Consider the following 14,145-nt stretch of genomic DNA (forward strand, 5'->3'; position numbering starts at 1 on the left):
ATTTCTGGATCAATGGAGAACAGACTCAGTTGTGTGAAGTCTTGGCTTCATGGCTTATTGGGGATTATAAAACCAAAACAGTGTGCAACACCATGTGAAAACCAGTCTGTGACTTAATAGACCCGTGCACAAAAAAACATATTTTACATCATTACAAATAATGAAAAATTCACTAATTACACAAATATAAAGGACAATCAAACGTTAACTCATACAATTGTTCAAAAGACGTATGCGAAAAATAAAGTCTGCATCCAGTGTACACATATAGTCCAAAGGGGTGCTAATGCATGGTATGAAACTTGTGCATTGAAACCAAACATTCGGTGTTCCCATCTTACCAGACCACCAAAAGTGCCAACTTCTTACCAGAAAGATATGATCTCTGTGTTATAGAGATCAAATGTGCTTGTGAAAAGGGTTAAACCCTGCCAGACACACTGTATGTTTCCATGTATTTCATCTGCAGTAGGACATCCTCGGGGAATGCCAGATGCTCCCTGAGGATGTCCTACTGCAAACAAAACACACGTAGGATCGGGGCTTGCAGCCAGTAACGTTATAGTATAATGTTTGATTTCAACGCACAAACTTCTTTAGCAGCCTTTTGAGCTATTTGTGGACACTGGGTGTGGACTTTGTTTTTTACATAAGTTTTATGAACAGTTGTATGAGTTAACTTCTGATTGTACTTTAATTTTCTGATTGTACTCTGATTTTTAATTATTTTTATTGATGTAAACAGAGTTGAAATATATTTTGTTGTGCACAAGTATATTTAGTCACTGACTGGTTTTCATGTGGTTTTGGGCACTATTTTGGTTTTATAGTTAATATTCCTGTATCCGGATATACGTAGTGCTGCAATTTTGCGGTACACCAAGCGCATCTGATTTTTAGGTTTATATAGTTTTTATTGGGGACTATTGGTGGTAAGGATGTTGAGTGCATGGGGGTTATGAGAAGCGGCGATGCATTAAATGGAAGGAGGAGAACACAGGATCTTTGACACGTTTTTCTTGTAGATGTTTTGTGATAAGGACGGACTAACAAGTGTAAAACAAAATATCCACACCAAGCTTTCATTTTCCCTGTTGCTGTTTTAAAAACACGTTTGATTCAGAATGCATGCATTTTGCATGCCGTTTGCATGAGATCTGTTTCAGGTCTGCTGCCAAGGAAAGCTTAAGGCTGTATTCTGCCAATCTGCAACCCCATATTATTATTATACAGGATTTATATAGCGCCAACAGTTTCCGCAGCGCTTTACAACATGAGGGCAGACAGTACACTTACAATACAAATCAATATAGAGGGATCAGAGGGCTCTGCTCATTAGAGCTTACAATCTAGAAGGGAGGGTCAAGTGAGACAAAAGGTAACAACTGTGGGGGATGAGCTGATGGAGAAAATGAAAATACAGTTGTTAGGTGTGGGTAGGGTAGGCTTCTCTGAAGAGGAGGGTTTTCAGGGATCGTCTAAAAGCTAATAGAGTGGGAGATAATCAGACAGATTGGGGTAAGGCATTCCATAGGATTGGAGAAGCTCTGGAAAAGTCCTGGAGGCAAGCATGGGAGGAGGTGAGAGCAGGAGATCTTGAGAGGAACAAAGAGAACGAGTAGGTTGGTATTTAGAGACTAGGCTAGTGATGTAGCTGGGGGCTAAATTGTGGATGGCTTTGTAAGTAGTTGTTAGTATTTAGAATTTAATTTGTTGGGTGAGCGGAAGCCAGTGGAGGGATTGAGGAGTAGCAGACACAGAGCAATTGGTAAGGTGAATAAGTCTGGCAGCAGCATTCATGATGGATTGAAGGGGGGATAGACTATGTAGAGGTAAGCCAATGAGAAGGGAGTTGAGGCGAGAGATGACCAGTTAAGAGCTTTGTTGTGTCATTGGTTAGAAAAGGGCGTATTTTGGAGATGTTGCAGAGGTCGAGGCAGCAAGATTTAGACAGTGATTGGACGTGGGGCTTAAAGGAGAGTTCAGAGTCCAGGACTACACCTAGGACTTTGGCATGTGGGGATGGGCTTATAGTTGTGCCATCGATTTTGACAGAGAGATCAGGGGAAAGGGCACATGAGGGAGGAAGAATTATAAGTTCGGATTTGGATAGATTGAGTTTGAGGAAGTGGTGTGACATCCAAGGTGTGACTTTCCATACTGTATAAACATACAGAAGCAAACTGGCCCTCTGAATACAATGACACAGACTTCCCGTATTCTTTCTGTGCAGTTTGGTTAGCAAATAGAAAAAGTCCTAAATGCATTATCTTGCACATATGTAGGGAAGCCACAGATTAATGTTAAAGTGATGTAGGTTGTACTATGATTTTCTAAGTGGCCGCTAGAACATTTTGTGAATGACCGATGATGCCCTGCCAATAGAACCGTTGGATAGTCACTTCCTTTCATACGGAGAAAATTCTCATCCTTCTGCAGTTAAATCACTGCAGCATTGCCACCCTTGCTGCTGCTGTAGCTATATAGATGCTGGCACCCTTGGAAGCCCTATCAGTGACCAGTGCTGCCCAGCTGTGCCCACAGCCATTTAATCTTAGGGCCCTTTCACACAGAGCAGTTCCCTTGCAATCAGCAAAGGATCCATGAGCTTAACCAAGAATTGTAGAAAAAAAAAATTCCTGACCCTTTAAATTCTGGATTAACATTCCGCTGTGTGTATGATCCTTATGTTTTTTACTTCTTGAAAAAAAAGCATCCAACCCTTTTTTGAAATAATCCAATAAATCTGCTAGAACCGGTTCCTATTGAAGACTATTCCAAATTTTTAAGAACCCTTTACACAGCTGGAGAACAGATTTCCATTCAATTCATTGTGTTGATTTTAAAGGAGAACTCAACTCTATATTTGCGTGCTAGCCCACCCACCCTTCCTGAAGCCCCTCTGGAACTATTTATTTATTTATTTTGTTAAAAAAAAAAAAGGTTAAAGAGCAAACACCCTATACATACCTTTTCACTGCAGATCTCTAGCTGGTCCAATGTTGTCATGAGTCCTTTCTTTTCACGGTAAAGGGGGGGGGGGGGGGCAGCGCATCCTCCTAGACCAGGGGTCCTCAAACTTTTTAGACAGGGGGCCAGTTCACGGTCCCTCAGACTGTTGGGGGGCCGCACTATAGTTTAAAAAAAATATGAACTAATTCCTAAATTCCTATGCACACATCTTTTTTGTAGTGCAAAAGAATAAAAGAATGAATAATAAATAATAATATATATAGGGGATGGACAGGGGGACAGAGGGATGGACAGGGGGACAGTGGGATGGACAGGGGGGGGACAGGGGGACAGAGGGACAGAGGGGTGGACAGGGGGACAGTGGGGTGGACAGGGGGACAGAGGGATGGACAGGGGGACAGAGGGATGGACAGGGGGACAGAGGGGGGGCCGGGGGGACAGAGGGGTGGACAGGGGGTGGACAGGGGGACATTGGGGTGGACAGAGGGACAGAGGGGGGGACAGTGGGGTGGACAGGGGGACAGTGGGGTGGACAGGGGGACAGTGGGATAGACAGGGGGACAGTGGGATAGACAGGGGGACAGTGGGGTGGACAGGGGGACAGAGGGGTGGACAGGGGGACAGAGGGGTGGACAGGGGGACAGTGGGATGGACAGTGGGACAGTGGGGTGGACAGGGGGACAGTGGGGTGGACAGGGGGACAGAGGGATGGACAGGGGGACAGTGGGATGGACAGTGGGACAGTGGGGTGGACAGGGGGACAGTGGGGTGCACAGGGGGACAGAGGGGGGGACAGTGGGGTGGACAGGGGGACAGAGGGGTGGACAGGGGGACAGTGGGGTGGACAGTGGGGTGGACAGGGGGACAGTGGGATGGACAGGGGGACAGTGGGATGGACAGGGGGACAGTGGGATGGACAGTGGGGTGGACAGGGGGACAGAGGGGTGGACAGGGGGACAGTGGGGTGGACAGGGGGACTGTGGGGTGGACAGGGGGACAGTGGGATGGACAGGGGGACAGTGGGATGGACAGGGGGACAGTGGGGTGGACAGGGGGACAGAGGGGGGGACAGGGGGACAGAGGGGGGGACAGGGGGACAGTGGGGTGGACAGGGGGACAGTGGGACAGTGGGGTGGACAGGGGGACAGGGGGACAGAGGGGTGGACAGGGGGACAGTGGGGTGGACAGGGGGACAGAGGGGTGGACAGAGGGGGGACAGGGGGACAGTGGGGTGGTCAGGGGGACAGAGGGGTGGACAGAGGGGGGGACAGAGGGGTGGACAGGGGGACAGAGGGGTGGACAGAGGGGGGGACAGGGGGACAGAGGGGTGGACAGGGGGACAGAGGGGGGACAGGTGGACAGTCGGGTGGACAGGGGGACAGTGGGGTGGACAGGGGGACAGAGGGGTGGACAGGGGGACAGAGGGGTGGACAGGGGGACAGAGGGGTGGACAGGGGGACAGTGGGGTGGACAGGGGGACAGAGGGGTGGACAGAGGGGTGGACAGGGGGACAGAGGGGTGGACAGGGGGACAGAGGGGTGGACAGAGGGGTGGACAGGGGGACAGAGGGGTGGACAGGGGGACAGAGGGGGGGACAGGGGGACAGAGGGGGGGACAGTGGGGTGGACAGGGGGACAGTGGGACAGTGGGGTGGACAGGGGGACAGAGGGGTGGACAGGGGGACAGTGGGGTGGACAGGGGGACAGAGGGGTGGACAGAGGGGGGACAGGGGGACAAAGGGGGGACAGGGGGACAGTGGGGTGGACAGGGGGACAGAGGGGTGGACAGGGGGACAGAGGGGTGGACAGGGGGACAGTGGGGTGGACAGAGGGGGGACAGGGGGACAGAGGGGGGACAAGGGGACAGTGGGGTGGACAGGGGGACAGTGGGGTGGATAGGGGGACAGAGGGGTGGACAGAGGGGGGACAGGGGGACAGAGGGGGGACAGGGGGACAGTGGGGTGGACAGGGGGACAGTGGGGTGGACAGGGGGACAGTGGGGTGGACAGGGGGACAGAGGGGTGGACAGAGGGGGGACAGGGGGACAGAGGGGGGACAGGGGGACAGTGGGGTGGACAGGGGGACAGAGGGGTGGACAGGGGGACAGAGGGGTGGACAGGGGGACAGTGGGGTGGACAGAGGGGGGGACAGGGGGACAGTGGGGTGGACAGAGGGGGGGACAGGGGGACAGTGGGGTGGACAGGAGGACAGAGGGGTGGACAGGAGGACAGAGGGGTGGACAGGGGGACAGAGGGGTGGACAGAGGGGTGGACAGGGGGACAGAGGGGTGGACAGGGGGACAGAGGGGGGGACAGGGGGACAGAGGGGGGGACAGGGGGACAGTGGGGTGGACAGGGGGACAGTGGGACAGTGGTGTGGACAGGGGGACAGGGGGACAGAGGGGTGGACAGGGGGACAGAGGGGTGGACAGGGGGACAGTGGGGTGGACAGGGGGACAGAGGGGTGGACAGAGGGGGGACAGGGGGACAGTGGGGTGGACAGGGGGACAGAGGGGTGGACAGAGGGGGGGACAGGGGGACAGAGGGGTGGACAGGGGGACAGAGGGGTGGACAGAGGGGGGGACAGGGGGACAGAGGGGTGGACAGGGGGACAGAGGGGTGGACAGAGGGGGGACAGGGGGACAGTGGGGTGGACAGGGGGACAGAGGGGTGGACAGGGGGACAGAGGGGTGGACAGGGGGACAGTGGGGTGGACAGGGGGACAGAGGGGGGGACAGAGGGGTGGACAGGGGGACAGAGGGGGGGACAGGGGGACAGAGGGGTGGACAGAGGGGTGAACAGGGGGACAGAGGGGGGGACAGGGGGACAGAGGGGGGGACAGGGGGACAGTGGGGTGGACAGGGGGACAGTGGGACAGTGGGGTGGACAGAGGGGTGGACAGGGGGACAGAGGGGGGGACAGGGGGACAGAGGGGGGGACAGGGGGACAGTGGGGTGGACAGGGGGACAGGGGGACAGAGGGGTGGACAGGGGGACAGAGGGGGGACAGGGGGACAGAGGGGGGGGGACAGGGGGACAGTGGGGTGGACAGGGGGACAGTGGGACAGTGGGGTGGACAGGGGGGCAGGGGGACAGAGGGGTGGACAGGGGGACAGAGGGGTGGACAGGGGGACAGAGGGATGGACAGAGGGGGGACAGGGGGACAGGGGGACAGTGGGGTGGACAGGGGGACAGTGGGGTGGACAGGGGGACAGAGGGGTGGACAGGGGGACAGTGGGGTGGACAGAGGGACAGAGGGGTGGACAGAGGGGGGACAGGGGGACAGAGGGGGGACAGTGGGGTGGACAGGGGGACAGAGGGGTGGACAGGGGGACAGAGGGGTGGACAGGGGGACAGTGGGGTGGACAGGGGGAAAGAGGGGTGGACAGAGGGGGGACAGGGGGACAGAGGGGGGACAGTGGGGTGGACAGGGGGACAGAGGGGTGGACAGGGGGACAGTGGGGTGGACAGGGGGACAGTGGGGTGGACAGGGGGACAGTGGGGTGGACAGGGGGACAGAGGGGTGGACAGGGGGACAGTGGGGTCCTCACTTGTTCGTAGGCTGTTGCTTGAAGCCTCCGCTCTCTCTGTCACTCTTCGCGCCTCCTGTCTCCGTGCGGGACTGTGCTGGGAACACTTCCCAGCATGCAGCGCGGCACACGGAGCCCTCCATTACTGGTGTGGGGGAGGCGGCTTGAGCGGAGCGGAGCGGATATGCTCCCTGCCGAAGCCGAGCCGACCTGGCCCCGGCCCGAGCCTGTATTGTCGGGAATCCGGCCCAGGGTGGATTGGACCGGATAAATGTCCTCGGCGGGCCGCATGTGGCCCGCGGGCCGTAGTTTGAGGACCCCTGTCCTAGACTGAACATTGAGACATGTATTGAGGGCATGTCAATCCAGGAGTACTATGAACGAAGGCTGTGTGATGGCTCACCCCTAGGGTGTGTGTCAATGACAAGCTCAGCTCACAGGAAATGGGTAGAATAAAGCTGACTGTTGATCATCTATCCAGCACGGGACATAGGAATAATCTGGGGGCAACACTGGAGAATGGAGAGGGCATGTAAAGCTTGATACATTTTTTTTAAACAGGGGGTCTTCTGAAAATAAAAAAAAGTAGCATTTTCTAAGTTTTTAATTTTTTTTAATGTTTTTTTTCTTACTAGCATCTCCTGTGAGGTAAACCAATTCATTTCCAGTGGTCGTTTCTCATTAATATGGTCCTCTATGCCCCTTATGAATGTATTTGCTGTACTTAACTTCTAACAAAATCTTCTTGCAATAGTTACTGTATATCGATATTCTGTGTGTTCCAGCATTAACACTGCCAGGTTTCAGATGAAAACTACTCATGGAATACCTATGAATCATAGTGCGTGACTTCCCTATATATGTGCAATTGTATGAAACTATGACTTCTGCTTTTATTTTGGATTTAGAGGTCAATTTTTAATTGAGGCTTGTACTAATTTTATTTGCATTTGCACAAATAATGACACCTATTTATTATTTTTAAGGATTTTGAGGATCGGATTCTGGTGCTTTTTCCGGAAGATCTAATCTTCCTGTCTGTCGATCCTGATAGAACAACTGTTATGCACCATGTAAGTTTTCGTGGAGTATTCAGAATTCATTGCACTAATGCCAGTCCTTAATTTAATAGCCACAAGATAAGTGTATATGGGTGTGTTTGTAGGCGCTGTATTCCATCTGATGTCTCAGTAACTGTTGCTTAGATGGAACGTGACCAGCTGTGAGTCTATGTATTATTACCTAAAAGGAATCGAACTAAAGGACCCCTACATAGTAAGCAAGCTTGGCATCAGTGTTAAAATGTTAGTCCCATAGATGTGCACAGCTTATATCATCAGAGTGTGCAACCCAAAGCTCAAACACATATGCATGTGTGTGGATGTGTATATATACTGACAGCGTTGGTAGAGCAATGGACGGTGTCAGTAGGGCAGAGATTGGTGTCAGTAGGGCAGTGGACGATGTCAGTAGTCTTTATTTTTATAATTTTTTACAATCTTATTTTCTTTATTTTTGAAAACATTTTTTAGGGGCTTTAGTGAAATATCAGGGGTCTAAACAGGGGGAATCTGCACCACACTGGGCGATTAGGGTGTGCTGGGGTGATTAGGGTGTGCTCAGGCACACCTGGCACACCCTGTGCACACGCTTATGGTTAGTCTTGACTATAATTAATAATTTAATGAGCAATGCCATGCAGAATCCTCTTAACAATCAATTACAGGTCAATTTTCAGCAGCATAATGTGAAGGATGGTTGGCACTCCGTTTTACCAGATATTGGTTTAACACTTTTCAAATGTCTTTGACAGGTAGCTTAATATTTTATTATTCTATATTGAATTCAATAGACAGCGTATGCATTACATGTCTGCAGGACATGCAGATTTACTCTATAAAGAACCTATAAGTACAAAAACTACTTGTTGATATGCTAGAAATGCACCCCTAAGTCTTCTTATAGGCTGACAACACAGCATTTTTGCCCAGTTTTCTCTTGATACACTATTCAGACCCACTTACACTACCATCTCCAAAACACAAAGGCTAAACATTTTATAGTCCCAAAATAAGGACTAAAAGGACTAACCACTCTCCTTGGGACAATGCAGGAAGTGGGTACAGGAAACAGAACAGCACTGAATTTCTGACACAAGCAGTGTCTTTTTTTTGCACTTACTGAACAGATATAACAAACGCATTCAATGGTTTACAAAATAATATACAGGGAGCGCAAATGCCTAGTGCATTACCCAAGGTTTATTAAAGGAAACCAAACAGCCAAATAATACTCACAAACAACAGAAGCAATACCCATGACACTCTCTGATGGTCAATCATTGTGGCAACAGATGACTGAACGGTTGGAGATATCAGCAGGATGACGCGTTTCGGGGACACATCTCCCTCAAGCTCAAGCCAACAAATGTTTGCCTCCTGAATATATATACACTAGGCACCCTATTGCTCCACCCCCAATTGAGCAGGGAGTCACGGCATCAGACAAGGTCAGGGTTCAAAAAGACAAAAAAAATGGAAAAATGTTTTCCCCCCACATATGTATATACTGTATATATTTTGGAAAGGACTATTCATTTGATTTGGATAAACCTTTTACAGATGTACAGTATATGTGTGTGTAACATTCACTAAAACTTGCACTTACAGTTTCGGATGGGCATTCCAAATACCTGGAATAAACTCGGTATCACGCTATCCTGCTCACGGTGCGTATTCCCCCATCCGGGGTACACCAATCCAACACATTGCGGTTGTAGGGATAATTTTTGGTCTGTTAAATATAATATTAAAAGCATTTTGTTATATCTGTTGGATGAGTTCAAAAAGATACCTGTTAATCATGCTAAAGGACTAGTGAGCTGACAACTTCCTGCACTCTCTGCTTGTGCTGTCATCAGTTAACATTATTCCCTGTTCTCTCTGTAGAATACAAACCACCTCTTCTATTTTATGGGGATAAGGAGATAGCAAGGTGTTCTAAAGTCCTAAAATTTTTAATGTCATAGGGTGACGAGATTGTCCTTCCATAGATATAGTACGGTTAGTAAGTGTTTTCAGCTGGTAATCCTACGACAACACCTTTCCTGTTCTAAGGTGTCAATAAAGAAAAAAAGCATGGAAAGAAAACAAATCCAGCCATCACATCTAAGAACTAGTAAGCTGTAATATATTACATTTTTGTTCTTGAGATTCGATACGCTGTTATTCACAACTAAATTTCTGACAATTACCTTTATGATAGGATTGTTGAGCAAACAAGCTTTTTAATAATTAGACTATGGGGTCACACACACACACTGTATGATTTGTCTGCCTTTTAATCATTGGGGGGAATAGTGAAGTGACTTGGGCAGATACAGTATTTTACATCTGTGTGTTCAATTTATGAAAAATATGGATCTTTGTTTTTAGTCACGTGACCTCCCTTTTTTAATCATATCGGATGCAGATGATAATATCTGGCACTCTTTTAAATATAAGGATCCGTAACCTAATATTTTAGCATTGTAAATTAAAACCTTATGTATCGTTTTATTACAGGGTACCCTGCCATTAAATGCAATTCATATTGAAGGAGGTCTAGCTTGGAATGAAAGACTGGAATTCCAAATTACAGGCAAGTCATCATTTTCATATTCATATATATTTATATGTGTTTATCACTGATACCCGTATTTGTCTTGGGAACCAGCCATAAAAGTTTATGCTTAGAGTTACTTGACTATCAGACTCAGTAGAAAAAATGTACACTGAATGTACAAGTTTTTTTTCAGTGCTTGCTATCCATGATGTATCCAAACTCCAAACTATTATCTAGATATTAGCTATGCAAGTTAATATCTCTCTATATGCCTTCATAAGAGATAAAACAGTTAGTGATGAAGGCTTCAACCCAAAACCATTAGTATCAGTTGTGGTGAGGAGTAATGGAACTGGCTGGAAATAAAAGTTTAATAGATGAAGCTTGACTTACCTTAGAAAACCTGTTATTCAGATCCATCTCTGTGGTTCCTCTGGAGTCTCCTTCATTTCAGTGTTCCAACCTGTAATTCTGGCCATACAGTTTTGGAGGCTTTTAGCTATATAAATAATGGCAAGTGATAGAACCGTCTGCAGAAGACTGCCACCAGCTGTTTTAACTTCCCAATTTCAACTGCATAGGCAATTTAAACAAAGGAAGAATTCAAATGGAATATCCTCAGTAGACGTTGAAGTACATGTCCAATTGGTTTCCATCCTAGATTAAACAGAATGTTTAATCTACATATTCAGCAATCTGCCACATTATTTCTCAAATTCTTCCCAGATCTTACTGACAAAGAAATCAAAAAAGTTTGTGATAAGCTTGTGTTTGGTACAAGCCATTTAATTAAAGTATAATAAAGCCTTCATGAAAACAGCATATTCTGAGAATTTGTTTTTCTCTAAAAGCACTTTTATTTCATATGTTTTTTGAACATTTTGCACCTGTGCACCATGTTATACACACTCCAAGTAGACAACGCTGCTATTGCATAAACTCATTAATGGGCATTGTCACCCTAGAAATTGAAACTCCAGGGAAGATGGGATAACCAGGTAAAAAAGACTAAAACGCAAGCCTGCAGAAGAAGAGAGCACAATTTAGCGGGAAACTGGCTGGCATGCTGCTGTCTACATTTTTTGTATTGGAGTGCTTAGAAACACTTCAATTAAATGCCAAAATTTATGGACAGTCTGAGGGTTGGTCTTAGCGACTTAACTGCAGACCCCATCAGGCTCAGTTTTAGACAAACAGTCCCTGGGTAGAAATATATTTAGGGTTTTCTATGGCCAAACACTTACCAGGTAAAAAAGACTAAAACGCAAGCCTGCAGAAGAAGAGAGCAGAATTTAGCGGGAAACTGGCTGGCATGCTGCTGTCTACATTTTTTGTATTGGAGTGCTTAGAAACACTTCAATTAAATGCCAAAATTTATGGACAGTCTGAGGGTTGGTCTTAGCGACTTAACTGCAGACCCTTCACCATCAGGCCCAGTTTTAGACAAAGAGTCCCTGGGTAGAAATATATTTAGGGCTTTCTATGGCCAAACACTTACTTGGCAATAAAACACTGTTCCCTAATTAAACTCAACACTATAATGTTAGAGATTAATACAGATTGCTTTGCATGGTCCAAGTATCCGCATCATAGTTGCAAAAAAACATAGTGAATTACAATCCCATTCATAGTAGATTATTGCACTAGACAAATTAAAAACCAGAACACAAAACCTTTAATCTCTGTAGTCAATGTTAGGGGTTAATCTTAAATTGACCATAGATGGATCGAAATTTGACTGGTTCAGCAGTGACCTGCTGAATTTCGATTCATCTATTGCTGCTCCCATTCTAGAGAAGTCAATCTAATGATCTTTGTGCAGGCTGCAGTGGAAAATCCTGTGGAGGAGTAGAGAAGATCAGAAAGTCTGCTGGCCATGGGAATATTTAGCACTATCTATCTTCTTCCAACAAAAATGTGTCGGGGGTTATAACCTTTTCCTACTTTATCCAAAATGTAAAAAGAAAGGTTTTATCTTTCTTTGCTTTAATACAATTTCATAATATATACACTTTTTTGTGTCAGTGGTATTTCATTCACCTTTTAGTCAGCCACTAGAGGGCTCCCCTTGCTTCACAATAGACTGTGAAAACTAAACAGAGCTTCTATATTTAAACCTAACTTTTATTTGTTTGTGTGTATAATAGGAAAAAGACAGCATGTTGTGATAGTGTGGGCAGAGCCACATGTGGAAATTCCGACATCAGCAGAGATCACTCACACCAGGATTGTTTTCTCAAAAAAAAAACAAAAAAAAAACATATATACCCAAGAATTTTGTATATATACACTAATTACAATAAATGAAAGTTACATTTTTAATTTAGTTTACAAACACAATAACTACATGTTATTGATTGTATTATCCTATTATGCCACTTCAATCTGTGCATCTAGTTAACATATGTACTTAAAATACGCTCAATCCTTCATTGAAGCCACTGCTATGTACATTACAATATATACTGTATACATACCTGAGTTCAAAGGGTCTGTGAACCAGTCACTTGGGAAGCCAGGTATTTCTTCTTGAGGGTATAAGAGACACTGCACACCACTAGCTCAACAATTGGAAAGAAATGTGAATAGCCTCAGCCTTGAACTCCTCCTAAGCCATGCTCCTGATGCATCCCCCCCCCCCTACCATGGTGTAGTCATTGGGGTGAAATGCAGGGACCTGGCTTTGGAGAAGTTGACGGCTGAGGCCGTTCATATTTCTCTCCACCTGTTGAGCTAGTGTGTGTGGCTCTCATCCTCTCATGCTTTCTGGATCAAGCAAGACACCCTGCATCCTTACATTGCTGTGAGACACCAGATTTTTTTACCAGAAGAGCACCTTGGGGGACACTATAAATGGTCATAGGGTTTTGAGAGGTCTTTCCTCTTCTTAATTGGCAGTGGGCGGTCCTTAATGCTGCACACGTAGGGATGTATTAACACCATGTTGTGCAGCAGTACACTGAGAACCCAGGCTGGTGTGATGATACACTCCCAGTTATTTTCTAAACCTGCTGGCTACTTCATTTATTTTCAAAAACCTGGGGTTGGACTTTCAAGTAAACTCAAAAAAGTGTGGTTCACCAGAGTGTGAATAACATACCTCTTCCATGCTACATCTTTGCTGTAACTCTGCCTGGAGCAGGGGTACTAATTTATTTTCATGGCTTAGGGGGTGGTCCTGCGAAAGGTGGTCCAGACCTGGGGAGTGTTCCGGCCCGTCTGTGCCTTAATGGGCAGGAATCCAAATTACACTTGAGATCTGACATGAAAAAACTGCAGTGACTGTGACAAGAGCTGGCCTGTGACTGGAACACATCAGATGAGATTCAGTCTTGCAGGTCTGCTGAGACTGAGAAATGGCTAGCTAGTAAGAGTAAGTAAGACCAACACCTGTGTCTCACTTGGGTGAGTGGATTGACTCCTTGAAATGGTCTACATTTGATGCTGAAACTCTACAGTAGTTTGTTACTGACCCAGAATTATGCAGGATGGGAGTCCAAAGTGCATGCTAAGTCAAGGTCATCAATTCACCAAATAGAGAAGTAAGGATGAGAATGACAACCCTGGAGCTTGGACCTTTAGAAAAAAATAAATCAGAAATGGCAACTGTCATATTTATATTTTAAAGTCCAACTTCATGAAACCTAAAAATACTAAAAATATCCAGTGCAAGAGTTAAATGCTTGTGTATGTCTGGGGGACAGAAAAGCAGCTTTACTTAAAAGATCCTCTGCTCCACTGGCAGACAGCACTCCCCTAGGCTCTAGCGGTGGACTGTTCCTCAGTGTCCTTACACCCAATGCAGAGCTCTGGTCCCTTCATTTGTCTTGATCACATTAGAGGACCTTAGATCGCCATGGCATAGAGGAGAGGAGGCTGTGGGGACCAGTCTAGAAGCACAGAATAGCCTAGAAGAAAGGAGGATAGGGTAGGTAAAAGTGTAGGTGCAGCAAGGGATGATTTTTAGGTTTCCTAGTGTTCAGGTTTAAAAGTAGATGTGAACCCAAGCACTAAAATCTCATATAAGCTTTCATTAAAATGA

At 47.0% G+C, this 14,145-nt stretch overlaps 1 protein-coding gene across 1 annotated transcript in view; it reads left to right on the forward strand.

Annotated features, from left to right (window-relative positions):
• Positions 1 to 14,145, forward strand: part of LOC141111080 (probable pleckstrin homology domain-containing family N member 1) — a 113,963-nt gene that overhangs the window by 82,845 nt on the left and 16,973 nt on the right. The window contains exons 9-10 of the mRNA XM_073603071.1: positions 7,487 to 7,573; positions 10,064 to 10,139. Of these exons, the coding sequence (XP_073459172.1) occupies positions 7,487 to 7,573; positions 10,064 to 10,139 (163 nt within the window). The remainder of the gene's footprint in view (positions 1 to 7,486; positions 7,574 to 10,063; positions 10,140 to 14,145) is intronic.

This window comes from Aquarana catesbeiana, linkage group LG10, assembly GCF_042186555.1.
Source record: "Aquarana catesbeiana isolate 2022-GZ linkage group LG10, ASM4218655v1, whole genome shotgun sequence".
Lineage (NCBI taxonomy): Eukaryota > Metazoa > Chordata > Amphibia > Anura > Ranidae > Aquarana > Aquarana catesbeiana.